Genomic DNA, 24,316 nt, shown 5'->3' on the forward strand with positions numbered 1-24,316 from the left:
ATTCTGACTGGAATCAGCCAGGCAGAAAGACGCTGATGTGATCGAGCACTATATATAGCAAATCATCACATGAAAGTCATTTCCACTGTTGAGTCACCCATTCGAAGTCAACGTGTTAGGTTCACTTTCTTTGTAAACACTAATAAGACTCTCAGTGAGTCAGCAGATCAGTGCTGACCATGTGGCCGATTGGGCTGGAAAATCCAGTTTCAGCGTGAACTTCAGAGATGAGCGCATCAAGCCACAACACATCTGCTTACAGGAGAACGCTTTACTACAAAATAGACATTAAGAGATGAACAAAATAAAACTTGTTTATTTACACCGATGAAACAAGTCAAAGCCAGCATTAGATAATTATGGATCAATATCGTCTACACTACAGAACACCTACAAATTATTAGTTATGTTCCAGTTTAAGTGTCGACCATAACGTGAAAATTCCATGTAAATTGATATATATGATATATATGAGCTAGCATTTTATTAATATTGGCTAGCAGATATTGGCTACAACACTGGCTAGCTTACAATTGATTAGCTAGCCAGTTAGCATTTTGCTAAAATTAGCTAACTTACTTACCTATCTAAACACAGGAAATAGGTAAAGATAAAGCTGACAGAGGGTCTGCCAGACACCAAGTTGGCTCAACTGTCATTGGAGCACAAACCAAAAGGTGTGGTACTAAGGAATGGTCAATAGGAACCTTTCCACAATGATGTCAGTCAACTTCCGCCTCGCCGCGAAGCAGATTATTTTCACTTCCACTTTGCCCTCGCTGCAGAGACTTCCTGTGAAGATGCAGCAATCCTCAGCTACAACTCAAAGTTATTTCAAAAGATCAAGATGTTTACATTTCACTTTTTACAGCTGTTTTGGGAAAGTGGGGTAGCTAGCAGCAATGTTAGCATCAGGCACTGTTGCTGCATGGCTATCCGTGCAGTGTGCTGTAGCAAGTCAACTTGTGTTTTTTGTTAGAGGTTTTAGTCTTTGTAGTAACTCACCAATTCCAACACTGTTGTTTCTAATAGCTAAATAGATATTGACCAGGGTGGGAAATTAGCACCAGCCAAATGCTGGTAAAATGTGACAGTTGCAGGTAGGTTTCATAAACAAATTATTAATCTATCATTCAGTGGATGGTGAACTTAAACATTCATCTGTCAGTGGCTGGTACATACTCACATGTTAAAAAGTTATTTTCCCACCCTGATACTAACTCTAAAGGCCAAATCATTTCCATATGATGATGTGATTTATCACTTTGTTCTTTTCTTTCTCCTTGTGTCAATCTCTCAACAGCTGCCCATCCAACCAACACGGCACAGTCTTCACAAAGATCATACATGCAGTGTTGAGGGGCCTCTTGATATCAAAGGGGGCAAATCAGTCTGAATGAAGTCTGAAGTAAATGCTGCATTGGTCTTTGGTTCCTTCATATCAACATCACAACCATACTGAAAAGGTCCAGTCTGGCATGATACATCTTAACGGAGGAGCTGTGTTTTATTCTGGATAAATAGCACATGAAATGGGTTTACTTAATCTGGACACAAAAAAAGTTAAATGTATTCCATTACAATAAAAAACAAAAAAGTGGTGATCAGATAGACAGATGCATCTACTTTAAAATAAATAATAATAACTACCATGCACAGTGGACACACAGCTGCCAATTTATTATCATGGCCTCTAGTGAAAAAATGCTTCACTGGGTGGAAATTTCAACATTATTTATCTTTAAATCAGTCATTTAATAAATAAATTGCATACAACAAAGGAAGGAGCAGCTGGGCAAATTACAAAAAACTTAAAACACGTCCAGCTGCAATGATTAATCAACTATTAAATTAATCTGCTTGATTAATCATTATGAGTCATTTTTGGACTTTAGGAAACTGATAAATATTTTTCAGAATTTTATGATATTTTATGGCCCAAATAACTAATTGACTGATAGAGAAAATGGTCGACTGATGAAATGATGATAAAAATAATAATCAGAGGAATGACTTGAAAAATATTTTTAATTTTTTCTGTGGACAAAAGACATTTGAGGATGTCATCTTGGACTTTGATCAACAATCTGTGGCCTCTGGTGCAATTCCCTATAACATAAAAATGATGAACAATTAACTGACAAGTCAACACAAACTGTTATGCCAACATCATCAACAGTAACAAATATCAGTGTGACCTGTGTCCTGGGTTGGTGCCAAATCTGCAGTGAGCTGGTACAAGAGAGACAATAGGACCGTCTTGAAGCCCATGGTTCTGTAGTGAGCAGTTTGTATTTTCCCTGCAGAGCAGGAACATGACAGGCATTTCAGGACCACATGAGCCTTTTCAGAGTCAAGTCTGACCTGTTATAGACACATAAAAATGAGTGCCGTTGCTGCTCAACATTTTAATTACATTTCCTTGTATCTATAAAGTAATGGATGTAAACCTCTTACTAATTACAATAAATGTTTAGGCTTTGAATATTATGTTATTATTTTATTTTGACTTATCACACAGTCTTTCTCCGCCTGTATTGTCCTCACACAACCTACTTCTGCTTTCAGTAGATATGTGCAAACTTGTACAACGCACAGTGAAACTTTGTGGGATAGTGGCTGCATAGCATCATAATGCTACAGAACTATTCATCTGAGAAACCTGAAGGTAAGGAGCCTCCTCATTTTTCTTCATTGACCTTTGACACCACCCTCTCTCCTCACCATCAACTACGTCACAGACGGCATCATGTTTGGAAGAAAGGGCACAGCATCAGTAATGAATACATTATTGGATTTTATCTTACAACCTGGACTCTGTGGCTAACAGTAATATTGTGGGGAAAAAAAAGATGGGCATGTCTATAGTCTCCTCTTGTCTCCACTGGTCTACTCTAAAGGATTGCATGATGACTGAATTGAGATGTCAGACATGCAGTTTGTGCTCCACTTTAAATGATCAGTTGGGTTTGCATGCCTTAATAAAAATGGATCTTGTTTTTGTTTTAGACTTTTGAATTGCATTTGTTGGGGCTTTCTATTTGTTTACATGATATTAAAATGTTTTACTATAAAATCGGGTCACATATAGCAATGTTTGCCACCATGTAGTTTAATATTTTGTTTTATATAGTTGAATATGATTCTCTGTTCTCAAATTGGGCAGTAGGATAAGGTACCTAAATATGTTCCCACACTGGTGTATCCCTCTGCATTTCAATATTCCTAATTTAATATGCATACTGTGAATGAATCAATGAGATGAGAGAGTCTATGCTCATCACTTATATCATAAATTGGAGACTTATTAATGTAAAATGTAAGATACCGCAAGGTTTTTTAAGATCCATGTCTGTTAGTGCCCTCAGATAACATCAAAGAGCAGAGCACAGGCTGCATGCATGTGTGACTGTGTGCATGCATGCTGACTGGAACTACAGCTTTCCACAGAAAATCTCAAATACTACAGGACCAGCCAGCCTAAATTTTATTGTGCACATTCATGACTGTATGCTGAAGGACCTTGAAACCTTTTTTAAATGACTTTTATGTATTTGTTCTTATTATGGCCGGAGGCATTGTGATTTCAAGTTATCCCATTCTTTTGAATACTAGGTTAAGACTCAAAGATGAACCGATTACATTTTGGTGGTTAAAGGTCAAGCAATTTGCCAGTTCAAGATAGATCTAAGGTGATCCATCGCCACAGCAGCTGGCTCAGGAGGCCTCTTCCGCCCGTTGTTGGTGGTGGGTATTTGTTTGGTGGTGGTTGTTGTTAAATATTTTGTCAGCATGCTTAGTTTGACTGCTGTCATTTAAAGGTCGGTCTGCAAAAACATCATTTTTGGCTTTTGTTGACAGATCACTTTGAAATATTGCAGGCAGTAATGGAACAGTCAGGAGCAGCCAGTGAGCTGTGGGTGACACACTGAACACCACACACACACACACACACACACACACACACACCTTCTGTAAACCAGGTAACCAACTCCTTTCACTGTGCCCTGCTGTTCACAGACTCATGTCATGTCACATCACGGCTGCTCACAGAAGAATGGAAAAAGACTTCTTTATTAAAACCACAAAAGTTTGTTTTGCTGCTCCAGAATACTCTGATCTGTCCACAGGGCGGGGCACAGTGAAAGGAGCTGCTTACCTGGCTCAGAGAACTTTTGTGCATGAGGCATCCAGCCTGTCTGCAATATTTCAAAGTGATCAGCTGTCAACAAATCCCAAAAACGGCCATTGTCTCATTTTGTAGATGCACCTTTGATGAACGATAGCAATAAAGCTAAGCTTACCGACAAAATCATTATTTTTCTTGTGACTACTTTGAAATAAAGTTAAATCGTTGAATGAATGAATTCAGTGATTTTCACGTGAAGCTGCCGGAGTAGGAAGCATTCAATTTGGACTGGCAGTAACATAACACTCAGGCTACCTTTTTCTCAGACCATCTGTTCTAGAGTTTCAGACCAGTGTTACGAGACAACACTGCCAAAGACCATGACACTTACACGCTCAAAATTGTGTGTACAGAAATAAAAAAAAAATCAGCTTTCCAATAACAGTCTGCAATATGGTAAGTATAAGTAAGTATAAGTGTACATCCGTAATATCTGTAAAACTTTCAGAATTTAATATTCCTATGCACACCAGCTTTCAGATCACCATTTATGAAGTTTCACACCTGTAAAACAAAATAACTAGAACAGCAACAAAAATTATAAACAAAATGTGGTGGAGAAATTTCTGGGTAAAAACAGTGCTGCAGTTGTGAAGAAATTCAAACTCGAATACAAAAGGTTTGCAGAGATTTGATTTTTTTCAGCATAGTAAAACATTAAACAAGCCTTCAAAACCTGATTTCAGTCTTGCATAACTTTTTATTAGATGGTCGCACTTAATTTTACAGTACACTAATAAGAAGTAAAGAGCTGTAATTTGTATCAAATTAGACAAAAACTAGAATATATTCTTTAGACTGTAAAAAATGTTACACTATGTTACACTAATAAAAAACAAGTTGTACTTCTTATCAAAAACTAGAAACTAGAAATAATATGTAATATAAAGTAGGAGAAGGTAGAGCCACTGCAGTGAGGCATGGATGACTAAGGGAGAAATATAGAGTAAAACAAAGTTGAATGAATATGATTTACATTCGGCTTATTTCACTAAAATTCAACTTGAATCCTTTTTTATTAATTATTTCCCAAATTCTATTAATGATCGACAATAATTGTGGGATGGGGGCGCATGAGTTTTATTGTTTTCTGAAGGGGGGCGTACCAGAAAAAGTTTGGGAACCACTGCATTAATTTATAAATCTCCTACAGGTACATGTGAATGTAGTTTTCAGCAAATGAACTCCGATACATGAATTCAGTCTACGTCTGAATCCTGAATGCCTGAACATACCTTGATTTCATTTCACTTCCATGAAATGCCTCTTTCATGGTACAGATTTGTCTGTCACAGAGGGAGGTGATGAATATGGGAACCGAGCTGTGACACAATGAGGAAAACAGGATTTTTAGGGTGTGCCACCTTGAAATATACAAAGTGTGTAGTTGCTGGAACATAAATAAAAATTATTTGCATAAATGTCTCTCATAACTCTGCCCATTTATTGTCATCAAAAATATCTTACCTTGAGTGAGTTAAAGTGAAAGAGAAGAGGCCCGAAAAATTCTGGAGCAATGAACTGAGTCTGGCCATTTTACCTCCATGTTGGAGATAACAGTGATGTTTGCTAGTGACGGCAGTCAGACACCAATGCTCTGAAGTGTGCTTCAAACTCAAAACTACATTTCTATTTCTACTGGTGTGGAAAAAATAATGTGACATATGACATTCAAAGCAGCAACTGGTTTGTAGCCTTGGTGAATCAACTAAGTGGTTTGCTTTACCGTGTATCAATTCTGACATATCATTTTCCACCACTAGACAGGTTTGAATTTTGAAAGGGCTTCCCTGCAATATATGCAACCAAAACAATGCACAATTTGTGGGTTGTAGTAGTCTTACATGTGAAAGAAACCACCTCAGTCCAAAAACAGCAACAAAAAAGTCTTTGACTGTTCCCAATCCCATACACTCAGCCCTGTTACGGAAATACACACATTCATCAATCTTTGTTGGTACAAAGAACCTACATGATATTTTGTATTTGATAAAAAAAACATAAATTTGAAATATCTGAAAGATTCTGGAGTCATGAACTGAGCCCAGCCATTTTACCTCCAACAGTGATGTTTGGGAAAGCTGGAAAAGTCAAAAGTTAATAAAAGGGGTTAGCCTCCATTTGTCACCTCTAACATTAACACTCAAAAATATTTAAAACAATAATTAATGCTTGCTTACCAGAGTTCCACAAAAAAAGCCTCTTTCATGGTACAGTTTCTTCTGTGGCAAAGGAAGGTGAAGGAGCCAGCAGTGAGCATATATAGTGGCTTGGCCGAACCAAATAACACACAAGGGGAAAACAAGATGGACACCAACTACAACTAATACAAGGCAAAAAACTAACTAAAGTCAAATCCCCCCTCTGGCTTTGCAGCACATGGTTTGGTCTGATGAGCTGGCTCCAGGATTTAAGAGTCCTCAGCCCTCAGAGACATCTTTTGCTGTTCCAGGAAGAGACCAGCCCCAACAACCAGGTAAAAACACATGGTTAATATTACAGGTGTTAAGTGCCACCCTCCTTAGTTACTGTTGTTAACCCTTAGAGATGTAAACAAAAGCAGCCTCTCCTTTCTAGCTGATGACGGTGGATTTTGTAGACTAAATAATCACTCACAAGTAAATGTAATAATTGTAGCTGGCTGATGTAAGCTACTGCTAACTCCTTGAGTCGGCTGAGAAGTCCATCACCAGCTGATATTTTAATATTTCCATCTGACATGTTTTAGAACAAGAACCCTGTGTAAGTGCAAATGTAAAGTTACCTGACAGCTGTGTGTGTGATATAACATTAATGTTAAAAAAGAAAAAGATAAAAACTGAGGCTAAAGCTAGCTTACATCTCAACATACAGATATAGTCATATGGTGAAATGAGCAGTTGTTTGGAGATGGGGCTTAGGGAAGGGTCAATTGTTTGTCTGTTCCTGTGCTCTCTGTGCTCAGGTTCTGCATCTCTCCTCCTTACAGCTGCTGCAGGTGTGCTCAATCAGTGATAAGGTCTGGCCTGATATATAAAACGTGTGTAAGATTCACCTTAAAAGATAGCGTACAGAAAGTGCTTACACACAAAAATGTTCTGATTTATTAGACAAAGTGTAAGCATGTCCTATGCTGGTTTCCCCTTTTAAATCAACACAAAATGTGGTGCACCTTTTACAGGCATCATGTAACACCCATAGTTGCCTATAGTCAGTGACATGCCCCAAATGAACATTACATTAAATGACTACATGAGGACGATTGTGGCAAACACTGAGAGAAAGGCCAAAAAAAGGAATGTCACACGATATGAAAGCAACTTTTTTTGTTGTGGAGGTTAAGATGAGGAAAAATATGGTTGGTGGTCACACTGTGGACATTACAGATGCCAATAAGGCGTCAGAGTGGCAGCATGTGGTGGACGTTGTGAAGGCTGTTGCCTCACAAAGTCGGACACTTGTCAAGATTAATTAAAAAAGAGGTGGACAGAAAAGTATGAACCAAAAAGCGCAGAGCCGCAGAATGTGACACTGTGTGTTTGTGCCACAGGTGGGGGAAAGACACCTCACTCTTTTGATGAGAAACTGACTGATTATCAGGAAATCTCACCTGAGTGGTGTTGGAAACAGAAACAGAAACAATCGACTCCACACATTTAAACAGAGAGATAAAATGAACTGAAAACCATGAAAAATAAACAGATTACAAAACACAATATATGAAATCATCAACTAATATTCGCCTGACTGGGGCATCGAAAAAGGCATCAGTGTAATGGAATCTGTCTTGCTGTTCACCTTATTATTTATTAGAATATGTTGGAACGTACAAGTATTAGAGTTATTATCCTAACTCATGCATGCAGCCATTCCAGAGAATTTCAAGGTTTATTCATTAAGAACGGCCTTTATGAGGAGGGATGGAGGAGGGTTTGTTATCTAGATCTAGATAGTTGTGGTGTGAGTTGCAGAGCTTTGAAAATATCAGTCTTCTCTTGTATATAGTGGAACTAAATGGCACTCGACTTGTGGTGCTCCAAGCACCAAAACATAAATTTCAAAAATTCAACACCAGTGTCTCTTTCCAGAAACCATGACCATTGTTGGCATACTAGAGCGCATCTATCTGCTGCAGGTATTTCCATTTAGTTTCATTATTATTAGTGTTTAGTCACATTATGATCAATATTTCCAAAACTCAGCAACTCAAACCAAAACTATCTTTATGGATAAACAGCACTTCATGAAAAATGCTTATGCCTGGCTGAGATAATTAGGATCTCCTACAAACTTTCAGTTGTGTTCAGTTTAGTTTTTCCTCCACAGTAAATTACCTTCCCGACAAAGTTAAATGGAGACTCTCCACACCCCCCACACACCCCCCCACCCCCCCACCCCCCAAACCTGATTCTTTGTATGCATTTATTTAAATAAATGCATTCATTTATCATGTCACAAATTAGAATATATATATAAGTAAAATTCAACAAAACTGGCATGGAAATACAGGTCATTTGTAGTTTGAAAATAAAAACACACTCTATACGGGTTAATAATGCTATATTCAAGGTAATCTGAATATGAGTCTGAATTTATAACCTCCTTGAAAAGATGAGCTCTGATAATCTCCCACATCATAGATTAGAACTGGTTGATCAGGATATCTTGCAAGTATGAGGCTGAGAATTCAGGGGTGCATGATGGGTGATTTAAGGTAATAAGTAAATTAGCCCGTTCTACAGTGTGTGTGTTTGGTCTTTTGTTTTGTTGTATATTAATGTCATTCAGAAAGCCTGCCTTGAAATCTCGTAGTTTCAGGAAAGAAGCCACAGACGACAGTTGCAATCAATATATGATCAGATATTGCACATGTTGTTGCAGCACTCCGGAAACCTGGGGATAAAAATATGTCTGAATATACAATGCTGTTTGACAGGATGTCACAAACTTAACAAGGTCTTCAGGCTTCTCTGACCACATTTCAATTGGATCTGGTCAACCTCCTGGGAGGACGGCATCACAGTACAAAACATGTCGTTTCCTGTTGCCGGTAGGTGGCGCTGATTATCATCATGTAGATGTGTTCAGGCCAGATCAGATTGGACAATGTACTCTGAAGTTACAGCAAATTCCTGTTTCATGGCTAAATGTCAAAACTCAACACCACACCATGGCCGCAACCTTCAGCAGCTGAATCTTTTAATAACTTTTGATCACAAAGTAGTCTAGCTTGCATGAGCCGATTTTGAAGTAGATCTGATTACTTCTGCAGGAGGAGTTTGTTAAAATACAACAGATGGAAATTGCCAAAACTGACCACTAAATACAAAATGGCTGCCTTCCTTTCGAGTTTGGCATGACTCCAAGAAGCTTTTTTGTATGTCTGGGCATGATACATGTGTGTACTGATTTCCATGCATGTTGGTGAAACATGCTGCGTGGGCTGCAGTTTAGCCAAAACCCATATCAGATGTAAATTTTCACCACAACACAACGCATGTGGCTTCAAAAATGCAATACATGCCAAATTCTCTACTTGCACCACGCAGTGTGGTTTATATTCTGTTTATGAGCTGCATGTCTGTTTACTCCCAGTCGATGCTACAGTACTGTTACCTTCATCTACAAACTTAATTATTGTTCATCCTTAAAGGGACAGTTCACCCTCAAATAAAAACAAATAGTGTTTCTTTGGCCTGTATTGCTATTTATCCATATAGATTTTTTAGTTTTTAGATATCAGTTGTAGAGATGTCTGCCTTCTGTCCAGTATAATGGAACTAGATGGCACTCAGCTTGTGGTGATCAAAGCACCAAAAAATATATTTGAAAAAATGAAAACCAGTGTCTCTTTCCAAAAATCATGATCCAGTCATTCAAGGTGATTCACAGACCTTGTTGCGAGCAGTTTCATGTAGATGAATCAACTGAAACTACTTTCTTTTCTACTAGAAAGAAAATAGTTTTTACATGAAAATGCTCACAACAAGGTCTGTGGATTATCTTCTATGTATTTTTTTGAAATTATGTCTGTGGTTAAAACAAGTTTAAGCTTACATTTTTAATCCATTTTTAATGGCTGTATGAACTCAAATGAACTCAAATCATGAATCTATGAATACACATCAATGAAACATGCCGCTGAGACAATTACATTTTCCTTTGTTTGATATAAACATTCGGTCCAGTGTGCTCTCTGCTGCAGTATATCAGAATATCTTGATATTGTAAAAGAAGTGAAACACCACCTCACAGCACAAAACTTACACCACAAATCAATGTGAACATAACTTCTACAGATAGATAGATTTCTAAGACGCCTGTCAGAGAGTCAAAGTCTGATGTCTCCAATCTCTCACTTCAAAATACTGGTTACTGGAAGGAGTGTCAACCTGGGATCTCCAGGATTAAGCTCTATCACGCACTATCCACCCCTGTCAAACGTGCAGTGAAACACTGTCTGCAAGGTGGAGAGGAATGCTGCGTTTCTACAACAGAGCTATTGCATTAGAAACATCAACAGAGCCAGCTTCAAAGGGGTACGCCTTCACATTGAATCAATCCCCACTTCCATTAGATTAGATGAATTCACCAAAGTTACATTGCGCTAACGTTTCTTTATGGTTTCTCAAATCCCTCGCTCTGGTTCTGGTTCCCCCTGTGAAGCCACTTCAAACGGCCTCTGCCATGGCATATCCCTTTGTGCTCTAAAACAGCAAATATGTGTCTCTCTAAAATGTTTCAGATGGGAGCTCGCAGTGGTCCCAGAGGCACGGACAGCATCGCACACAGAAAGACAAGAGTCAGAGGAGGAAAGACACAGTGGATGAGTATAAGGGTAGGGCATCCACAGGTCTGGAGGGAGAGTTTTGCTGACTGATGGGTGATGATAGTAAAGACAAAGACAAATACAGAGGAAAAAAAGGCAAAAAGAAAGGAAAAGAAAAGGCAGATAGTGTGGGAGAAACTTTGCAGCAGTAAATCAGTGTGGTAATAGGAAGACGGGAAGGGGAGGGGGGGCAGCAAAGGTCTAGAAACATATGTTTCAGTTTGTAAATAAAACAGTAAATTGCTATGGATATTGCTTAAATATCTGTGGGCTTTGTACCACGCTTTGCGGAAGTTCCTCGGAAATCATTCTGGGACTGACTTCTTAAAATGCCAAAGCGGCTTCTTAATGTCAAAGAGGCCATCTGGTTCTCGACCAATTCAAGATGTTTGCTTTTCATTTAGCTTTTTTCCCTCCTGATGCTTCTTTTTTTAGATCAAATGATTCACTTTTTTTTGTTTTATTAATACCAATGTTCACATTTCACAATGGAACTGTCAGCCAGCATGCATCATGCATATATTTACATTTTATGCTATTTTGTAGCTCTTTCCCACAGCATCTCGTAAATGAGAGTGAGATTTTTCACTGCACTACATTTATTAAAGACACGTAGTTACCAATTATTTTGAAGATCAACATTTTACACACAAAACACGATCAATTTATAGAATATGATTCATTATTATAGATTAATCCAGGGGTTCCTAAATTTTTTCATGTCAGGGATTCCCACAATATCTTCTTTTTTCTTTTTTAGGTTTGAAGATAAAAAGAAATCTTCATAGCTGATCAATGATCCATCTAGGATAACTGGACCCCTGTTGGTCCCTTGACCTCAGTTTGAAAACCACAGGATTAAACTACCCAATTACATATAAAGTAATTAAAGTTAGCTTCACATCAACTAACATTAAAATGCTGCTTATGTATCAGTAATAATGACCCGGCACTATAAATGAGCCATTCTGCTGCCTAATAAGCTTTTTTCCTCTTGATACTTTTAGTGCATTTTGTTGCGCTTCCCCTTCTAATAGTCACTGAAATAATATGATCCACGCTGGACCTTTATTGTACTTTTACTCAAGCAGAAGTGAGGCTTCAACACGTCGTCCATCCAACTTTGATAAAAACAATAAAAATAAACTTCAAATACCCAACACAGAGTACGTTGACAGCAGCTAGGAAGTTCAAAGTAGCTGTATATGTTTACTTTAGTCAGTATAAAAATCACTAAAAGTAAAAGTCTTGCATTCAAAATGTACAGAAATCCCCTGTTAGCCATAAAATGTAATGTATAGAAAGCATCACAAGTAAAAAATACATGTCAGTGCTGTAATATTATATTAACTGTCAACAAACAGATGCTGGTTTTACACTGAAAACCTCCACGTACTGTTACAAAAACTCTATGGATTCACATTGATGTAATTAATATGGAACTATGTGTGAAAGACTGCACGGTGGAGGAGTTGGTAAGCACAGGTAAAAATACAAATTCAATCATTAAAAAATGTAAGCAGTACTTTAATGTTGCAGTTGCTCAAGTTGGAGTTAATTTTAACTCTATACTGTTAAATGAATAATGCATTATATCTTGAAAACCATCAGTATGTTTTGTATGTAAAACAATCTAAAAAGAAAATTAATCTCTCAAATTAATGTCAAAAAAAAGTACATGATTTCCATCTGAGATGTACAAGAGTAAAAGTAGAAAGTAGCATAAAACAGAAATACCCATGCAGTGGTGGAAAGTAACTAAGTACGTTTATCCAATTACTTTACTTATGTACTATTCTGAAATACTTGTAGTTTTCTTGAGTTTTGTTACTTACTTCTACTCCACCACATCTCAGAGGCAAACACTGTACTTTTTATTCCACTAAATTTATTTGATAACTTTAGTTACTAGATCTTTGTTCAGATTCATAATACAAAAGATAATCAATTAAAATGATGACATAAATCATAGATTAAGATGAAACTTTATTGAAACTCACAAGATGGCCAGCAGATAAAGTATATAGTGATTACACATTAATTCATCACTAATTATAATCCAACATTTTGAAATGGCCCATCCAGCATAATGAGTACTTTTACTTTTGGTGCTAAAAGTATATTTTGAGGCGTATACTTTTGCACTGTGGTATTGCTACTCTGAGTTATTCCTTTACCACTACACCCAAGTTCCCATAAAGATATACAGTTGTCGTGTGTGGCAGACACTTCCGTAGGTAAAAAAGGGTTAAAAGCACAGTACTTGATTAACGGTGCTAAGATACTTTCTACCACTGGCTGGCAGGCAAAATAGAGCTTGAAAATCTCTGTAAAATACTCGTTTTAATGTGTCAGTGAGAAGACATAAACAGGTCTGATAGCAGACAGGTGGACACTCATAAAGATATACAGTTGTAGTGTGTTTGTGTCCTTTTCAGATACTTGAATCCTGACATCATCTGCTGAAAAAAGGTGTGCATGTGTGCAAAGGATTGATTCCCCTGAAGGTTGTTTGTTATATAGATCTTGATTCAGCTGCTCTTCACTGTTATAATTGAACAGGATGTTTAGGATAGTCGTGTTATATGAATGTATAAACTTTTGTTTCCAGTCTCACCGCACTCTGCCAGACTGCCAGTCAACACTTGAGACAACTTCCTTCCTTGATTTGGGTAGAAAGGAGTCCCATAATTGAATAAAACAAGTCCCCTCCCTCTCTTTACATACCGCGCAAACACACACACACACACACACACACACACACACACACACACACACACACACACACACACACACACACACACAGTTTTACAGGCTGGTGTATAAACTTAATAGGACGCATTTGGTTCCAAAGCCCCCAGCTTGCTCAGTGGAAAGTGAGCCGGATTGTTTTTCAGTTTCTTAATGTCGAAGTTTATAACGGCCAGATAAAAAATGTTGCCATGGTGATTTAACCACAACATCGCAATTACCTTGATGCAATGAGACTCTGGGGGCTTACAAACAAACCAGTGTAATGCAATTAAGATATAAGTACCACCAAAAATGTCCTTAAAACGCAGGGGAAGGATGCAGGAAAGCAACAAAGAGGGTGAAATAATGATAGTGGCTTCTTAAAGATCAAAGTTACTGATACTTCTAGTAAATAATTAAGCACTATGCCAGATTCACTTTCCTTTATTCTTCACATAGCAGGAGTTTTTCCTTAACAGCTGCAGGATGGACACATTTTTCCCCTAGATGTTGCCCTTTAAATGAATAACTTAGTGAGTTTTAATGCACCAAACACTGATAGTGTGTTAATAATTCAGTCACATATTTTTCACATCAACTTCAAAGTCTTTCTATCAGGCGGCTGCTTTAACAAAATCATACACCAAAAATTCTGCGCGCCCACCCCCAGCTGCCCCTTTGAGGGACAAAATAAAAATGTGGATGGGTGGAATAATTGCCTGACTTCAAAGTGCAGGTTATTGACCTCCGTTTACTGTTGCCATTGCAATGATGTGGGGTGTTTTTTTTTTCTTCATAGATGTGGCACAGGGAGTGGGTGGGAAAAGTGGTTCATTCCTCTCAGGGCGCAAATCCCACTCTAATGCCCAACACTGACCCTCCTGACCCCGGGGTTAGTAGGAAGAAGAATGTGCTGCACCTTCTGTCTGTTTCCATGACAGTTTCTCATGTTAGATGAAAGTCACAAGACTTATGAAGAAAATAAATAAAAGTAAGGTTTTTGCTGTTGTAATTTCTTTTCAAAGGAATTCAAAGCTTTAGAGGAACATAAATTGCAATAAAACACACATGCACATCCCTTCTTTAAAAATAAGGAAGAGTTGTCAGCCACTGATATGTCTATTTTCAGATTCACTGTGAAAATAAATAAATAAATGTTTTAACACTGTCTGAATTTAAAAGGACAAGTTGAGGTCGTTTTGTAATGATCCAAAACAAACTTTTCTTGTCAAATAAACTTGATATTAATTCAGTTGTACCAGGGAAAATGGATAAGTTGAACCAACATGTCCTCAGTCACGCTGAGGACAAATTACAATTTTGATTTCCTACATTTTCTCAGTTTGAAAAGTCAGTGAGTGTCCAGGCTGAATCTGAAAAGTTGGGGTAATTTTGTACTGATTCAAAACAAACGTTTTTTTTAGTCAAATAAACTTGTTATAATTTAGTTGTACATGTTCAATAAGGTTAACATATTAAGTTGAATCAACCAGTTCAGTCACACCGATGAACATCCCTTTACACTTTCTCAGTTTAAAGAGTCAGTTCATTTCTCACAAAGAACTTGCAGCTGCTCCTGTTGGACCTACTTTATTCCTGTATCAACACAAAGACAATATGTGACACTGTGGTAAATGAATTTATTACCATTTAAGTGTATGGGGGTAGGGACTGAATTTAACACTGTAAAAATCATATAGAAATTTAATAGAATCGACTTATCTTTTCTGATTAACTTGACAAATATATTTATATATAAGTTTTGTTTATTCAAGTTAAACTTCAAATTTCTAGTATTTATTTTTAGAACTTATAAACATGAGTTCTTCTAACTTTAAGTCTTTTGACTTGAAATGAAGAGTTGAATGAATGTACTGTGTAACCTGTACTGTAAGGTCAACCAACTTGTTAAATTAATTTATTAAAATATTTGAAAGAAATATTTAAGAAATAAAATAATGAACACAGTGCTAATCATGATGAAGGTTAGTACACTGTAAAAAAAAATCTGTTTTAACTTAAAGTTAGTGTTCTGTCTGCCTTAAAATTTTAAGATGATTCAGTTGTACTTTAGAAACATGTTCAATAATCTAAAGATATTAAATTGAACCAACACCTGTTCTGTTGAGTTTTAACATTCAAACAAGGTATTCTACAGTTTTACAGTGTTTCATTGCAAAAACAGACCAATGCGCAGGGGATGTCAAAAAACACATTTTATTAATGTGACTCTCAGACACACTCTTATACAAACACACACTCCTAATCAATCAAGTGATAAATGTGGATGCCAACAGCCTTCTTCATGTCTGACATGGTAATGTACAGAGATAAACATTTAAATGGAAATACAGCAAAGTAATCTCATGAAGCAACAATATAAATGTCATAAATGGTTCCAGTGAGGACAACATAACATAAAGCAACATGCATGCACATTAGTGGTATCACTACTCTCATGAATTAAAGCCATAACTGAGGCCCGTTTTCACACTCACACTTATTTTCTTAATGTTTTTGTCACACTGATAAAAATAATACAAAACATCATTCTTTACATTAAAAATGCCCCTTCGTAGTTCGGAAATGTATCAAACCAGGACATGTGGTGCTTATCTGGACACTGGATTGCACATTAAAAGCCTTCACGTTGATGCTGCAGGATTTTGGTCGACCTGCCCTCTGCGAGACCCTGATGTACATCAACTTTAATTAAAGCGCTGTGTTCACCACAGGGTTGATGCCTTGTGATATGCAGATTTTAATCACCTGACTACTGTATGTGCAACTTGAGATGGAAAGAAATCTCTTCATAATTCACTGAATCAGAAAAAAGTAATAGAACACGTAGATGTAAGCTGGGATGTGAAGCACACGTGCTGTAAATGGTGTTTATTGTTGGAAAGGTAACCCCCTCTTGTGGCTACAGCATGAAACAGCAGCAGCTGATAATTACAACTGAGAGGTGTGTTGAAATGTAGAACTTCCCTTGGCTGAGTCATGGTTAAAAATGACCATATTTTTATGTTGTCAGGAGGAAATTGTGCAGATGCATGACTAAGCAGGGTGAGAAGGAAGTGAAAATGCAAAATCTGTCGAGGATCATATAAAATAGGGCTGGATTTGTCTGTAAAGTCAACAACAAACCTTGCGCACATAAAAAAAAAAAAAGAGGGGGAAGAGAGAGAGGAGATGTGGGAGGATCAAGTTGCTCATCTACAACACAATGTATTTCAACTTCTCCTCTGATTCCTTGTAAAATATTCCCCATCATGTTTGGACTGAGAGACCCTCAGGCTGGGAAGCCAGCACAGTGAGTGCACTCCAAAGTCGGCATAGTTACTTGATGCAGGATGTTTAAGTCTTCTTAGAAGTCACTGAGGATGCTGATATCTGCAAACTCTTTGCGGTAGCGGTGAGCAGACAAAGTGAGCAGGAAGGACCACTTGAGGCTCATGAAGCTCCACACACAGGACAGGTAAAGACTGTGAGGGTCAGTCAGGGCTGAGAGACAGAGAGACACCGATTAGTACTCTGCTCTCAGCTGAGTGGTGTGTTGTTAATGTTCATGTATGCATCTGGCCTAACATATAATAGACAACATCACAAAGATCTCTGCAGAGTCCCTGCACTACATGGTCAAAAGTATATGGACATTACCCCTATATGTGATCATCATCTCATTCAATCTGCTGTTATAACAGCCTCCGGTCTTCAGCAAAGGCTTTCTTTGTGATGTTGTAATCTAGCTGCACAAGAGCATCAGTGAGGTCTAACACTGATGTTGGCTGAAAAGGCCAGAGACTATATTTATCAAAATGTTTAAGAATTATACTAATGAATGCATTAAAGATCAACTACAGGAGTGAAAGAGTTCTTTCCTGAGAATGACAAATATGACACATTTATCAAGTGACTTACTACAAAAGGGAGCAACCTTTGAGAGTAATTCTCAGGTAATCTCTGCTGGTATGCTCTGAGCAGAAGATAAGGAATTGTCATGTGTCTGCCATATTAGTGAGTCTCAGTGATAAAGTATAATATTTGCCAAATACATGTGATTTATTTTTTCTAAAGTTCATTTGATTAACACCTTCAGTGACTGTTCAAATGTGAAATTAAAGGACCAGTGTGTGGGTTAAAGTGGCATCTAGTGGTGAGCTAGCAGATTGCAAACACTTGCTCTCACTCTCCTTTTCCAAGTGTATAGGAAAATGTATGACTGCAGTGAAACTTAGAAAAAACATGAAAGGGCCTGTCAGTGTTTGACAGAACAGCCTCCATGGAAGACACCTGCACTCTATGTAGATGTGAATGGCTCATTTTAAAGTACCAAAAACACAATTCCTATTACCAGGTCATTATCCACTAACGAAAACATACTTGTGAATATTATACTCAATTTCTGCCATGATCTGTCAATACATCCCCGTAAATCTTACATACTAGACCTTTAACAACAATCTAATATATCTGTAATGTTTAAACTGGGATTAAAATGGAGAGAGGAGAGAAATTCTGCTGCTGGTAAACAAGGTACAACATAGAAATCATGTAATGTGGAGAATTTAGTAGAGATAAGTGCAGACACTGAAAATATATAGAAAGTGAAAAAGAAAGACACAGTTCACAACAAATGCAAAGAGAAGGCTAAGATGACTTTACTTGTGAATTATATATATTGCTTTAGGTAACATACTATAACTCTATTATTTATCCTTATTATTTTGTAGACTCTCCAGAACACTCAGATGTGTGAATCAAATCAATTTCTGTACTGCAGCCATCTAGGATCTTCTCTGAACCCAGTTTAGACGCCTCTAGTGCTCTCTTAAGTTTAAGTTCAGGCAGTCTCCTCACGCTACACTGATAAAGAAACAAAACATGTTTCACTCTCTATTGTAATATACCAAACACACCCTCTCAATTTGGTGACCTATTTACGCTGAAAGAAATTCCCATCTCTTTCTCTGCCTGTCATGCCAGTGCTGCCCTACATCAGTATCCCCTGCCTGTTCTTCTAGCCCCACCACCACCCAGCATCCACCTGCAGGCTCCAACAGTGAGTTCTCAATATCTGTCTTCTGTTGCTCTGATAAACATTTAAAACACAAGTTGTCCGACAGACATTAGATAAATAGCTTTCTTTAGTTTGCGAGCATAAATAAAAGTGAAGTATTTTTGCTCTTTCTGCAGATAATATGTCCCTAACCAAGAAAAGCAGATTAACAGAGATCACTTTTATATCAATAGTGGCCCCGAGGAATGAAAATGCACTGAATGTTTTGTATTTTGGTTAAGAGGAATGACACTTTCTGACATATTCTTAAGTAAAAAAAACTGCTCCACCAATTTCCCTCAGGGCTGTTAAAGGGCATTCTGGGATTTGTAGGAAATCTGCACATGAAATAGACTTTGAACAGGTAGGTTGAGGAGGAGTTGAGACTCTCCAACCAGTAATCTGACTCAGCAAGTCAGCCAGGTTCTTTCACTTACTTAACCCTAACTTTTCCTGTATCTTTTAGTATTTTCATTTATTGTAACTATTTACAGCATTTCATGCTTTGCTGCAAACCTAGTTGAACATTGGGTGAAATATAGCAGTTAACATAAACTTAAGTTTATGTAAGTTATGTGCCTTCAGTGTGATGACAGACACAAACTAGTCTGATTATACCACAACACATAAATACATTTGGTAAATAACAGTGTGTCTTATGTGAAAACAGGAAAGCAATGAAGAAGAACTTACACTCCTTGTTGTGGATGGCCACTGACAGGAAAGCGATGAAGGCCACAACTGCCAGCAGAGAGAAGAAAACCCCCATGAAGAAGAAGAACTTGAGGCCCTTCAGCCAGGTCCTCCAGTAGTCCTGCAGGTACATGATGTGAGTGATCAGGGTCCACAGTGCCAGCACGCCTGCGAGACAAACACAACTGACAGTTAGCTTTCAGAAAACAACGGACACTAGTGGTGGTTTCATGTTTTCACCTAATAACTACAAACTGATACAAAGCTTCTAAGATAGATAGATAGATAGATAGATAGATAGATAGATAGATAGATAGATAGATAGGGTTGGTTTATGTCTACAATGGTTATGGGATCTCTGGATAACAGGAGGATAGGGTTAGGATGAATTATTAGGTTGTACTGATCATTTTGTTGAAGTTTGTTGCCAGTGTCTATATATATTTTTGTGTTTTTTGTGTGTGTGTTCTTATCTCTGTACACTACCTTGGTTCATAATGTCAGGGTTAGAGGATGGGTATGGAGCGGGTTGGTCGAAGGTAACAATATGTTGTAAAAAAAAAAAAAAAAAAAAAACAACTTCCAGGCATTTTAAACTTTTTTTCTCTGTTAGTGATTGCATTGTAATGCAGTTACAATAAGAGCCTGAAAGTTATGAATACTCAAAAGCTACTCCATTATTTTAGAACAAACCCTAAAGACAAATAATAAGGTAACAATAATGTGAATGTTTAGTTCTTTCTTGTTTTATTTTCAGCAACTGACTCTCAAAGCCTGGACGTCGGAACTTCCTTGAATGCACCAACAAGGAAACATTTAAAGATCACTCTCTGTGGATGAATAACTTTGAGAAAGTTAAACAATAAATCTGGCTAAGTGTCATACATTACTAAACTAGTGGGAAAACAGGACAGCTTGGAAATTGCAAAAACTATTTAAAATCTAAAGGTTAACTGATGTTTTTTTTTTCTCAGCCACAATACGGTAATGATTATTAGCAACCAATATTCATAACCAACATGCATTTGCAGTAAAAAATCTTTGTGTCACAACTGAGAACAACATTAACTATAACAAAAACCTTTCCTGTAATGACTTTAAGCACGTCTGGGAACTTAAAAGACATTTAAGCAATCAATTAGCATTGTGGGAGACAAAGTGGCACATGACAAAGTGAGAGTATGACACAGCGTTTTACCAATGCTGAGTCAATCAATCACACTTCTTTCTATATGTTCCTTTTTTTTTTCTTCTAACAGCCGCAGCACTGAGAATCTCTGCCACATGTAAGAGTGCTTTTCACCAGCCAGTAGAAACACCCCTGACTGAGTCTTCGCTTCTTCAGTGTTAGTGATTCCAGTGAACATTGGGAGCACATTGTTATTTTTAATTTAAAATGTTGCAGCCAGTTCCCTTTTTTAAAAAATGAAGCGCAGACTCAGAAGTGTGTCCACTTTCAGATACCAAAATTATTTCATGCTGGTGGCAGTTTGTCCGGAAATGGGGTTAACAAGGACACTGTTACATTTATGATCTGTAATAAGTGTTTAGACAAGTCAGTTTGATCTTTGGTGATACGTAAGTTTAACAACCACTATAAGTGATCCCAGTACATCCTGTGAACACATGAGTGCAGAAGTTCTAGATAGATAGATATGGACTTGCAAAACTCAGCAACGGCTCAAAGGTCAGATCCTTGGTAACCACACATAACAGAGCTCATTGCATAATTGTGCTTAAAATAAACCATCTATCTTTATTAGATGTAAGAGCAAATGTAAGTTTTTGGAGTCTTCTATGAAAATTAACTGAATATCTTTGGGTTATGGACAAAACAAGACATTTGAGGGCATCATCTTGAGCTTCTGGAACTCAACTTGTATACTTGAAATGAATAAAAAGAATGAATATAACATATAGGGAAAAACACAACATGATACAAATATTTAGATTCATGAGATATAAACTGTATTTCACTGACTTTGTTTTGTGTGGTCTGTGGTTTAACATTTTTTGAAAAAGTACTTTCTCCACTTTCTACAAACATTATAGATAGTTAGGGCTGCAAGTAATAGTTGTATTTACATTATTATTATTATTAATTTAGTCTATAAAATGAAAAAGAAAACAGCAAAACTTCACATTTAAGATGCTGAAACCAGCTAATGTCTGACGTTTCCTTGAAAAATTACTGAAATGATTCACTGATTTTCATAAATGTTGGTAAACACCTTTCTTTCAATTGACTTTTTATATTCCAATTGCGTAAATAATCGTTGCAGCTTTTAAATGGTGCTAATAATCTATTATTACAATTACTTTTCAATATTTCCATAAGTGAAAATTAGGTCAAAGTGAACCCTTGTGCATGTGACAAGCTGAAACCTAACAGTTATTAATGAAAACTCTGTTGTAGGACATGCTGCACAAATATTGATAACTAATTATTCGACTTTATTTAATAATACTGTGGATCAGCTGACATTTCAAAAACAAAGTGTGACCTGACGACTCTGTCTGACTATAGCAGACTCACTTTGCATTCAGCAGGTGTAGTAACTGGGCCACGTTCAGGAGGGGGTCACTGGTGTTTAGCTGAAGAAGGTTGAAATAAGACCATGCACCTGACAGGACACCAGTGGTTGACTGTAATGCACACTGAGGGGAGGACACATACCAGACAGACACACACAGTGTTTACCTGACAGTCCTCCCATGGCTGCAGTCCACGGCTGTTTGAACGCGATGTTCCACACCAGGAAAGCAGAAAAGCCCATCAGCATACCAAACGAGGCATAGCCGATACTAACGTACGTCTTATTAACAGCCATTATTACTGATAAAAAAAAAAACACCAAGGTGGTCGGACAGCAGAGAGCAGCTCGATGAGACGAGGACCGAGTGTGTGTGTGAGACAGAAAGCAGCGAGCTCAGCTGGTAATTTCAAAACAACTGTATCCGGTTAATCCTCACACATGCCAAGAGGACAGCGCGTGTCCAGCTGTGCGCGTCCTGCTGACTAATGGTGGCTGTCACACGCACACACGGGGTGAGTGCGAAACATGACAAAGCGCTTTCTAATGAGAACTGTTGTCTGTTTTTTTTTTTGTCCAGCTGCAAAAAAATAACATGGTTCAGCCTACGTCATCTGATACCAACCAAAGAGATCCGTTCAGTCCACATGGTGAGTGACCACAGCACCCTCTACAGGAGCAGAGGAGAAACTAAACACCTTAACCATCTGATCCCTGGTGTGGCTTACTGACATCTCATGTTTGGGGTGCAAAAGACACCAGTGCTGTATGTTAATAAATAATATTAAAGCGACAGTTAACCCTAAAATCAAAACTACATATTTTTCCTCTTACCTGTAGTGCTATTTATCCACCTATGTTGTTTTGGTGTGAGTTTATCAGCAACTGAGATGTGCAAAATATTTGTAATTAGTGCTCTATGGGGGGTATGGTGGTTCCAGGTGCTGTGATACACGAAGGCTGTGTCATCAGGCCATGGATGCATAAAGAGGAAAGGTTTGTGAAGACCTTCAGCATGTACTGGGGCGGTTTGCAGCAGAGTGCGAAGCGGCTGGGATGAGAATCAGCACCTCCAAGTCCGAGGCCATGGTTCTCGACCAGAAAAAGGTGGCTTGCTATGTTTACAATGGATGGATGGTTATGAGGCCCCTGGAGCCTCATTTATGACATGGACTTAGGATCACTTTTGATCTTAAGTGTGACTTCAGCAGAAAGGCTAAACTGTCCCTCATGTTCCCCGCTTTGGAGGAACTGGAGGTCTCCTGGGGCCTCATTTATAAAAATGATCATAAAGTTGTGCTTGATCTTAGTCTAAATACAATTTCTAACAGTGTGCTTAAGTTCGGTACAATAACCCAACATAACCAGCAGGAACATCGCTCAAGTCAAGTCAGTACTCTTCTCATGATGATGGCCAACCTTGACCAACACTGACCCCTTATAAAAGTTATTTAAGGAAAGAACTGTCATGCTGATTTAAACAATGTTGTGAGTGCCCGGGGTCTACACAAACCCAAATACAACACAAGAGTTAAGACTAGAGACTACCAAAGTATCTGTATTTACAACTACTGACACAGACTCAATGTGATTAGATACAAGAGTTTTTATTTTTTGAACATTCAAAGCTTCTTTATGCTTTTTCAGAACCACAGTAACATCACCACTGGATTCAGCATGTTTTCTGCTTTGGTGTTAAACTGAAATTTTCACCAATATTTGATCCTGTGATGCTTTTAAACTTCACCACATTGTGATTAATAACTTTATTTAATACATTCCAAACAACAGGAGAAAGAACACGCAAAAAATTAGTGGAAAAATGAATCAAAAGAAAACAAACTAGATTTCAGATATTTTCTGAGGAAAAACACAAAATATTCCTTTGTTCCAGCTTCTCCAATATGTGTAATTGCTGTTTTTCTTAGTATTGTATGAAATAAGTGGAATACCTTCTTCAGACACAAACAATTTGAGCTTCAGCTCAGATAACTGAGGTAGACATGGTTTACAATTTTATGACATTTCTTAGGCTAAATTATTAATTATTTAGTCAAGTAAATGATAAGCAGGTGACTCAGTAGCAAAAATAATCTGTCCAGCAGGTGCAACCCCAGAACAGGACAACTTCATAGTGTAGTAAGACGGGTAAACATGTAAAATAAAAACTCTAATTCAATTTTGAATTGCATACAGCATGGCTCAAGTCATTTCAAAGAAAAAGAAAAATACAAACGATGACAAATGTATCCGTTGCAAATGAAAACACACTTTTAATAAGATAAACACATAACCAAAAA

At 37.6% G+C, this 24,316-nt stretch overlaps 1 protein-coding gene across 1 annotated transcript; it reads right to left on the minus strand.

Annotated features, from left to right (window-relative positions):
* Positions 1-15,931: 15,931 nt before the first annotated feature.
* On the minus strand, positions 15,932-22,620 carry slc48a1b (solute carrier family 48 member 1b). Its single transcript, XM_084730631.1, has 3 exons — positions 22,184-22,620; positions 19,483-19,650; positions 15,932-17,234 (listed from the first exon to the last, which is right to left on the minus strand). The coding sequence occupies exons 1-3, from the start codon at positions 22,311-22,313 to the stop codon at positions 17,098-17,100; spliced, it is 435 nt and encodes a 144-aa protein (XP_084586757.1). The 5' UTR covers positions 22,314-22,620; the 3' UTR covers positions 15,932-17,097.
* Positions 22,621-24,316: the final 1,696 nt, after the last annotated feature.

This window comes from Lutjanus erythropterus, chromosome 2 (genome assembly GCF_056507025.1).
Source record: "Lutjanus erythropterus isolate fLutEry1 chromosome 2, fLutEry1.hap2, whole genome shotgun sequence".
NCBI classification, from domain to species: domain Eukaryota; kingdom Metazoa; phylum Chordata; class Actinopteri; order Lutjaniformes; family Lutjanidae; genus Lutjanus; species Lutjanus erythropterus.